Source organism: Perissodus microlepis, chromosome 6, assembly GCF_051167445.1.
Source record: "Perissodus microlepis isolate ML-2025 ecotype Zambia chromosome 6, ASM5116744v1, whole genome shotgun sequence".
Classification (NCBI taxonomy): Eukaryota; Metazoa; Chordata; class Actinopteri; order Cichliformes; family Cichlidae; genus Perissodus; species Perissodus microlepis.
This window is the reverse complement of record NC_140466.1, coordinates 29,553,178-29,563,124: the sequence shown is the minus strand read 5'-3', so window position 1 is coordinate 29,563,124 and position 9,947 is coordinate 29,553,178. Positions and strand designations below refer to the sequence as shown.

Sequence of the window (9,947 nt, the reverse complement as noted above, 5' to 3'; positions counted from 1 at the left end):
GAGCTCTCAATCTGCAATGGATATAAAACTGTTTAAATCTTCAGTTTGATATCATTGTCAGTCTTATGCTAAAATCTCAAAAGACAACATTACATTTCCAGATTTAATTTTGATATTATCAGCAACTCTGGGCCTCTGTGGAGACTCAAAAATATTGTCAAACATATTGACAATGAGAGCAACACAAGTGTGTAGCATCACTAACTAGCTCACAACAAGCCACAGCGCCCGTGCTAGCTGTTAAACTTACAAAATCATGTTTAGCTTATATCAGTAAAAATAAAATGCATCAAATTGCTGCCAAACAATTTTTTTACAGCCTGCTGAAATTCTTTGAAAGTCTAACATTATTAGCAGTAAAAAAATTACCCAACTAGCAAGCTGCCTACAAAAAAATCAAAACGAGGCCAAAGTATTTTAACTGGGCTAAAAAGTTTCTTTCAGTTTCTTTATATTCAGAAACATAACGTCCTATAAAGGAGAACATAGATACACTATATTGTCAAAAGTATTCACTCAGTGATCCAAATTCTTGAATTCCTGCATGCAGACCGTTTCTACAAACATTTGTGAAAGAATGGCTCGCTCTCAGGAGCTCAGTGAATTCGAGCATGGTACCGTGACATGATGCCACCTGTGCAACAAATGAGGTTGTGAAATTTCCTCACTACTAAATATTCCACAGCCAACTCTTAGCGGTAGTATAACAAAGTGGAGGTGATTGGGAACCAAACCAACTCAGCCATGAAGTGGGAGGCCATGTAAAAGTGGATGCTGAGGAGTATAGTGTCCAGAGGTCGCCAGCTTTCTGCAGAGTGTGCAGACCTTCAAACTTCATGTGGCCTTCAGATCAGCTCAAGAGCAGTATATAGAGAGCTTCATGGAAAGGGTTTCCATCCAAGCTTTACATTAACAGAATGCATTAACTGATGCCCTCAGGGGTCGGTGCTTTGGTGGTTCTTGGTGTCCGGGGCTGGGCGCTCAGGTATGTACCAGCTCACTCCCGGTGACTACTTGGCGGGACCTGGTGCCTGTTGCTCGGTCAGGCCTCTTCCGGGGCAAACGGGGCCCTCGGGCCTCCGGCCTCTGGGCCTGCGGCTCAGTTCACTCTGGCACAGCTGGCTGCCGGCAGAGCCGGCGGGCACGCCACTGCAGCCCCCTCTGGCTTCTGCTCCGTGGCTACTAGGTGACCCCTCATCTGGGGCTCTCCTCAGCTCTTCCCAGGAGGGTGGCACGGATGCCCCTCCGGTGGTCCTCCTTGGGCTCTCGCACTCTGGGGCCTCTGGATGTCTGGGGCCTGGATCTCCTTCATGCCTGCTTCATGCCCTGGGGGACAGGGCTATGGCTCTCTACATCCTCTAGCAGATCATTACATGGGGAAACCTTTTGAATACAAGCGCGCTGATCCACACAGGTGTGCACACGGGTGTTCACTGTTCATAGACATAAACTACACCTTTATTGGTGCTATTTCCAAGCACATTGTGCGCTGTCGGTCCTGCTTGCTACACAACAACATTCAATATTTAGTATTTACTGCTGTTTACACTTAGCTAGATTAACGTGATGGTGTTGTGTTTAGTATGTTGCTCTGTTTTTTGTTGTTGCTTGTTTTCTCTTCTTTTTCTCTCAACAGGTGATCCAGGAGATTTTTTTCTCTTCTTTCTCTTTTTAAGAGCCCTTCCTCACTGTCCCTCTTCCCTTCTGTTTTTCTTTTCCTTCATCTTTATTTCTCCCTTTCCTATCCCTCAGTCATGTCTGTCCCGTCTGTAACAACTGAAAATAAAATAAAATAAATAATAACAACAAAGGTTGATCAAATGGACCAATACGGCAAGGCCGTGATGATCCATTCGGCAAAGTAAATCCATTGGGTATCCTTGTTGGTCTTCAGACAACAATTCTGACGGCTAAAGAACCAAATGGGACAGGCAAAACAAACAAACAAACAAACAAACAAACAAACAAAAAAACCCAGAATGCAAAGCGTTGGATGCAGTGGTGAAAATGTGGATTTGGACCGTATTTGTCTGACTGCACTGTGCCAGGTGTAAAGTTTGGTGGAGGGAGGATTATGGTGTGGCTTTGTTTTTCAGGAGTTTGGCTCGGCCCCTTAGTTCCAGTGAAATATACTCTTAATGCTTCCGCATACCAAGATATTTTGGATAATTTCATGCTTCCAGCTGATTTTGGGAACTGTTCTAACATCACTGAGCACTAGTGGAGAAAGAAAGGTCCATTAAGACATTGAAGTTGTCATCATTGTCTGAAATGTGCTTCAGGAAGAATGATCAAAATTCCCGGAAACACATTCCTAAACCTTGTGGAAAGCCTCCCCAGAAGAGTTGAAGCTGTTATAACTTCAAAGAGTGGACTAGCATCGTATGATATCACTATGGATTATGAATGTGATGTCACTCAATGTGATATGAATGCAAAGGAGGATAAGTGAATACTTTTGGGAGTATAGTGTATTTCTCTTCACTACAATGCAGACTGCATATCAACAGCATGAAATGTGAAAAGTGACAAAAAACTCTTTGAAAATGTTAGTGTAAGATTAGATTTCTTATAGTCTTCTTTATTTGTGATTGATTTGCAACTTTGGGTTGTTCATATTAGCAAAATGCATGTTTTGCAAAAGCCCACATAGTGTTTGTGTTATTATTCAGACTGTTGCGCAAAACATTGTTCAAGCCTAGTTTGGTGAAATTCTCCATTTCCTCATGAACCCAAAGGTGAGGCACTTCAGGACGGGCATGCCGACGTTCATCAAAGGACGCAGGGTAAAGAGCATGCAGTAGAAGGCCTGGAGAGACAGGCGTCCAGTTTCATCGCCATATTTCAGCGCTAAAATGAGTGAGTACAACGGGTTGGTCAGATTGTGGAAATATGGATTGCTGGCTTCGATCATGCTCATTGTATGCTACAAAGAAAGATAAGACAAATGGAAAGACACCATCTGCAGTCAGACTTAAAGGATTAATCCAAGAAGGAGTCAGATGGATTAGACTGAGTGAGTCATAATGACACAGTTTATGAACTTACTTTGGCAATGTGATCAGGTGTTTGTCCCAGTATCTCAAAGATATCCACAGCACCAGGGAGATAGAAATTCCTGAAGTAATTCACTGTGTCGGGATCAACACTAGGCCACTCCTTCTCTTTCATGCCCTGAATCATCTTTAATTCAAATTCTGTGTGCACGGGGCCTGGCTCCAGCATTGATAATCTGCGGAGAGAAAAACACACAACAAAGAAGTAAACCACATGGCTTAGTTAAATAGATTAAAATGAGCTTTAACTGTTTTAAACACAAGAAGGGAAAAAAAAAACCCAAACCAAAACATTCTTATGCTGTTCTGTTGGTTTTATCAGTTCTTTGTTTAATCCCTTCTTCACAGATTGAAATTCAACTAACTAAATTTTTGGACAGTGGATTGCCATGTAAGTTTTTTTTAGAGTAAGTCATCTAACATGCCTGTTGATCCCTGAAATGTTCCTCTAGTTTGGCCATTACGTTGATATTTATTGTTTTTTGTGAAATGCCTCGAGGTTATTAGACGGATCCTCTTGGGACCATAAATGTTTGCACAAAATGTCATGATAATGTTGAATATTTGTTGAACATTTCAGTTTGCACCAAAGTAGTAGTGTACCAACCAAAACAGTAACATGAAGCAGTTATTTGTATATTTATTTTTGCAGCTTATCCTACTTGATGCTGGAATTAGGGCGAGGCCTCTTTGATTGACAGGTATCCCAGCACAGGTACTTACAGCCTGCTAGATGGTCACTACTTCAGAGCATTAAACCGAACTTCTGCACCATGTGTGTGCTATTGGAGCCTTTTGAAGCTTTATTTAATGGATAATCTGAGTAATATTATGATCTGCTGTTTGGTACAGGCCATCCAAGAAGTTTGGGTTTTGTTTGTCTATCTGTCCATTACTTGGTGCTGATTAGGAGATATGTATACATTTTTTTGCTGCATTTTGTGGAGTCCAAAATCCCTGGATAATGTCACAGAGTCTACATCCATCTTTTATATACTCTACAGGCGGGCCTACCTTGACAGATTACTACACTAAAATGTAATGTTCCTAAATCAGTTCCACCCCATGCTTTGCCTTCAAAATGTCAACAATGTGACGGTGAAAAAATGTTCAGCTTGAGGCTTCCCAAACTAATGGAAATTCAGTGACAAATGGGTAACCTCAAAGTTTGTTTGTTCATCTTTTATTCACAGCCACTGATTACTGTCTTTTTAATAGTCAGTTGTACTCACATGACATTAAAACTCAAAAGCTGCGCAGCCAGACCCTCGCAGAAGCCCTCAAGAGCAAACTTGGAAGCTGCGTATACCTCGTTAAACGCTACCCCTGTGAAAAACAAAGCGTACATATAACCTCACAGATCAGCTGTTCACACATTTCTGAAGTCATACACATTAGTCTCTTCATATGTCCGCACTTCCATTAGCCTGCCGTCCACCCGCCTAACCGTCAAACTGAAGCTGACAGATGTGTTACTTCCCCCGCCACACCTCCTCTCCCTTCATACGTCTACGTCTGCTCACCTTGGAGTCCCATCACACTGCTGATCACTATGATGCGTCCCGCTCTCCTATTCTTCATGTCAGGCATCACCTCCTTGATCAGGCGAACTGATCCATAGAAGTTGGTCTCAAAGACGTTGTTCATCTCGTCCATAGGGATGCTCTCCACTGGACCCACCAGGCCGATGCCTGCATTACTTACTGGTTTGGAGAAAAAGGATGAATTGAAGAAAAGGCTATGATCAACACCAGGTTTGGACATTTTAGCATTCCAAAGTATAGTGATGCTTTCGTTGTACTCACTGAGGATGTCTATGTGTCGATCTTTGATGCTGTCGACACACTGTTTCACCGACTCGTCACTGCAGACGTCCAGTTCAGCCACAAAAAGAGTTTTGCCGTACAAATCCCCAGCAGCTTTCACCAGATTATCTTTACGTTTCAGGTCACGCATCGTAGCTATTACTGCAGACAACATGGTGACAGAAAAGAGAAAAAAGACAAAAAATAATAAGCTGGGATTAATGTTCACATATTTTGTTATCTTAGCCTCATTCTGTGATTTGTTTCATCTCTATCAGCTCTGCAAAAACAAGATTGCCACAGAAACGCGACATTTTTATTTAACCATTATTTATAGGTAATCCCACTGAGACTCAGTGTCTCATTTGTTTCTGTCATCTGTTTCAGACACACATATTAAAATTACAACAATAAAAGAAACAATAAATGTTTACACAGTCATATCAAAAGCAGGAACAAGTTCCCAGTGATGATTTCACAAGGACATGGAAATGCAGTCGTGCTGAGAAGTGGCAAAAACTTTGGTTTGCTGAGTTTAGCCACTGCCATCCCATCCAGCTAGAGCCATCATGCTATAAAGAAGACCTCCTCTGTGAAAACTGGAGAGAAACCCTGCCTCAAGCCAAAAACAAGGACGGGGCTTCTCTCTAGAATCAGAATCAGAAACTTTATTGTCATTGTCACAGGTACAACGAAATTAAGAATGGTCCCCGATCATTGTGTCATCCCTAGCAATATCAAAATATAAATAAAACAATAAAATTCAATAAATAAAATAGATAGATAGACAAACTCGAATTGGCAACTGCATGTTGCCCTTGACAAACAACTGAAGTTTCTGCAACATAATGTCACGACTTCACTCCAGCCATCAGAGATGATCATCATCTTAGCTGACAAAACACCTGATCACACTGGAACTCAGGAGCTGGAAGATCTATAAGCCCACAGAGGTTGGCTGGAGAGGACTTGCAGGACTGTTCCTCTGGAAAGGCCTTAATTGACCAAATCCAAGATTGAAGCCACAGACAAAGCCACTGGATGGCTTTGGATTAAAAGCTGATCCATGGGTAGCTTCTGTTTGGATGCAAGTCTGGGCTTGATCAGCCCTTGCTGCGTTACCCAGGCGACAGTGTCTGATTTTGAACGACCAGACCAAAACAGCCCCGTAACCCCTGAGAACCTAGAAGATGTATCTTACGCACCATGAACCAATGCAACCTTCCATCTGTAAATAAATGATTAGGAAACTGCAGGTAAAATGCTTATATGCAGACAACATTGCAGAGTCAGACTAAGTTCAGTGTCTACGGTGGTATTCAAACTGACAAGGTATGAATGAGCACAAAAACAGTGTTTTTTATTTCACACAACGAAAGGCTCTGGTGCAGCATCAACATAGGATTTACACACATTTTTGAGCTTTTACGTGAGAATTTTCAATTTGAATGAGCCTGTCCTTGTGTACATGCCTGTGGCAGAGGGGTGTGCTCGGCTGGAGAGGAGGGTTGGTGCAGCGGGCTCGAGGGGCACTGCCAGGATGGCTGGCAGGGAAGCTGAAAGCACTTTAGAAAATGCATTTTCCCTGTTTCAGTGATGCCGGACATGGAGGAGAGGGAAGTGCAGGTGGTGATGGCTGGAAAGTGGCCGCAAAGCACAAAATACTGTATATAAAGCTATCAATAAAACACTTCTCACAGCTCTTACTGTTCACAATGCGATCAACAGCTGTGAGTCAGGTGGAATAATATCCTATAGGTAAACATACAGGATAAAGTCCACTAACATGGCCTTCATCCTGTGCACACATGCCTACTTTTCATGACTCAAACATGACTCATTTATTAGTTGTCACTTTCTAAATAACAGAAGGGAAATCTATGCTATAGATAGCCACCATAGTAATGATAAACCTTAAGTAGCTTTCTGTGATGATGCATAGTATGCAGACTGGCATTAGCCTTGCTATGACACATCACCTGCCTGCTCCAAGAATAGCCCGGTCAGCCTTCACAGCCTCGTCCATGAGATCCTTCAGTAAAGCAATTATTACACTAACTGTGACTGGCTTCCTCTTTTTACCTATTGTCTGATGTTTTAAGAGAGACTAAGGTCTAAATTGGCAACACAGACAGCTACACAGCATCATGTAGCGAGCTAGGAGAGTGTTTCCTTTCACTGCAAAATGCAGTTTCTGGCCTTAATGTTGGAGCAATACCCTGAGCACCACTGACAATCACTGACCGCTTCGAAGTCCATAATCTTTCTAGTTACATTTTTCATCCTCTGAACAAGTAATTCTTGGCTATGGTTCTAGAGGTAGAGCAGGACATGTAATCTGAAGGTTGGTGATTTGATCCCTCACTGCTCTAGTCTGGATGCCAAAGTCTACTTTTGAGTTTCCCAATACATTAATCATTGTGTGATTGAGTGAATGTGACATGTTGTATGAAGCACTCTAAGTGCTCGATCAAATTGGAAAAGTGCTATATACGAACCAGTTCATTTACCATTTAACATAAGATAAGACAAGATAGCCTTTAATAGTCCCACAGTTAAGAAATTAACTTTGTTATAGCAGCAGAGTATAAGTATGCATTTTTTCCCATGCTATGATATCATTGTTTATGACTGTTTAATAGTATCAAAAGACATAGCGAGGCATTAATATGACTAGCAGGAGAAATGGAACAGTAGAAAGGCAGCATTACATACATATATAATTAGCTGTGACTGGGTGATGTAATGATTTTTAACACAGGCCGTGTGTTCCTTCAGTTTGGTATTGGATGTAACAGATAGGGCGTAGGAGGCAGCCTTTGAAGGAGTGCGCGCAGCTTTGATTTGGATTAGATCTGGTCTGATGCTGCAGAATCTTAGTTTCTCTGGCAAAACTCGACGCGCTGTATTTCAGTGCAGACTGGCAAAAAATTGCCTCTCATGCTGGCGCACATGTCTGTAACAAGCTGTGCAAGTATTGGAGATCTGTTTTGTAGAGCTAACAGGTTTTTTGGCGATAACCTGAGAAAATGACAGCAGTTCTCTTCAGGAAATATATATGATATATGTGGCAGAACACTGTTGATGAGGACATGAACCATTTCCTTTAAATTTCCTCAAATCATTTGTATTTGCACCTCCGCTTTTGCATTTCTGAAGCAAAGAGCTCCAAAGAAGGTCAACTTTGACCTTTGACCTCCAGGTTCTACATAAAGTAAAAATTTCAGCCAATAGCTTTGTAAGAGACTTATTTGTTTTTTAAGAGTGTTGCATTACAAACACGATCATTTTACAATTTAACAACACTAAAAAAAAAGACAGTAGAGGATAAAGCTCCTGTGATAAATTATATTAGTTTTTAATTATTTCACTGAACTTTGTCTGTTTCCCTATGTCTTATAACACAACTGTAGCCTGTTCACATGCCAGACCAGTTAAAATCTAATATATAGGTATCATCTACCTTCCTCACTCATGTACCCACCGTGATAGCGTTGCTTTTCATCCTCGGCCAGCATTACGGCAATCCTCAGGCCGATGCCGGAGGAACAGCCTGTGATCAGCGCCACTTTCTGCCCATGTCTCTCCATGGCTCTGCTCAAACTGATACTAGCAGACAAGCAGCTCAGCAGGATGAGTGATACGTTCAGATGAAAGCCATTATAAGAGGATAAACTCAGAAAGGGAGTCACGTGGACAGGCCACACACCGCACAATGCATGAAGACTGGGATTATCCAACAGCTTTGCAGGTATAATATAACTGTTAAAACTGAAAAAAAGGACAGTAGCATGTGGAAGAACCATACACAACCACAGCAGCCTGTCACCTCATCATTGCAACTACCTTGGTCACACACTACTGTCCCATTCTTCAACCAGCATTTGTCACATCACCCAGTACGGTTGTGTTGGTCACTCTGGCACAAACAGGTTGTGATCCCACAAGTGTTCAGTGGGGTTGAGGTCGCTCCATTCCATTCTCTCCAATCCCAAATTCTGGAGGTAGTCTCTGAAAAACCCCACTGTGTGTGGGCAGGTTTTTGTCATCTTAGAGGACAGAGTTGAGTCTCAGACTGTGGAGATATGGTATGGCCACTGGTTGCCATCTCATCTTGATATTTCTCTGCACTGAGATTGCTTCCAGCAAAGACGAGCCCTATTTTTCCAGTGAGGGAGATGCTGCCACACACTGTCACACTGCCTCCACCAAAAGCTGTTATTCTATCAGTGCAGCAATCAGCATAGTGTTCTCTGTGTCTTCTCCACACTTCGACCCCATGATCCAGCAGAATCTGGACTCATCACTGAACATAACGTTCCTCCACAGCTTCAGGTTCCAGTGCACATGTTGGTGACACCAGTGTAAACGGGCCTGACAGTGAAGGGCAGTTATGACAGGCCTCCTGACAGCCCTATGAGACCAGAGATTAGCTGTGTGCAGTCTGTTCTGGGTTGTCTGGTTTTCTCTTTGTCCTGGAAGCCTTCACTACAAATCTGTAAAAGACTCCCTACAGTTCCTAAGTGCTGACAAGTTGAGGAATTGGTCTTCTTGGCACGCCCACTTTGTGGCGTGTGTCTCACATCCATTATATGGAACCTGGCCTTCAGTTTGGAGATTCAAAAAATGCTGTAGCTTGGCTTTGCAGAACACCATTTTCAGGTTACCCTGTGGCATGAGCCATGTCCAGATCAGTCACATGTGTCTGTGCCATGTGTCTGCATGGAGCAGACACCAACTGTAGCAGGGTTCTGCTGCTGGTGTCAGTCAGGAGCCTGAATGTCAGCACCTGGGGTACCAGAAGTTCAAACAAAAGTCAACAGCAGAACAAGCTTTTTGGTACTGGCAGAGAAGTTTGGCAAGTTCTTCATGGGCGCAACTCAGATACTCAACTTTGCTGTTCAACCCACAAATGCATTTTTCTAATAAATGTGACACCATTTTAGGGGAAATAAAAAGACTTTCCAATGGTGTAATTTTTGTTGCTAAGAAGCATTGTTACAACAAAGAAATAATCCACCAAACACAAGTTTTTGTACTTTTTGTGTTAAGTTTAGATGTCAGCTTGTGTAGACCTCCACCAAGA

General features: G+C 42.4%; 1 protein-coding gene across 1 annotated transcript; it reads right to left on the bottom strand.

Annotated features, from left to right (window-relative positions):
* Positions 1-114: 114 nt before the first annotated feature.
* On the bottom strand, positions 115-8,476 carry LOC146385896 (retinol dehydrogenase 8-like). Its single transcript, XM_084931885.1, has 6 exons — positions 8,346-8,476; positions 4,862-5,023; positions 4,580-4,759; positions 4,289-4,382; positions 3,049-3,232; positions 115-2,926 (listed from the first exon to the last, which is right to left on the bottom strand). Exons 1-6 carry the CDS (start codon positions 8,449-8,451, stop codon positions 2,699-2,701), a joined length of 954 nt encoding a protein of 317 aa, XP_084788011.1. The 5' UTR covers positions 8,452-8,476; the 3' UTR covers positions 115-2,698.
* Positions 8,477-9,947: the final 1,471 nt, after the last annotated feature.

Bases quoted from the DNA above. Each gene is read 5' to 3' on its own strand.
- LOC146385896 (XM_084931885.1), bottom strand. From the start codon at position 8,451: ATGGAGAGACATGGGCAGAAAGTGGCGCTGATCACAGGCTGTTCCTCC. The intron at 3,233-4,288 runs GTGAGTACAACT...TTCTCTCCGCAG, and splicing joins CTTTTGAGTTTTAATGTCAT to ATTATCAATGCTGGAGCCAG. The intron at 2,927-3,048 runs GTAAGTTCATAA...CTTTCTTTGTAG, and splicing joins CACCTGATCACATTGCCAAA to CATACAATGAGCATGATCGA.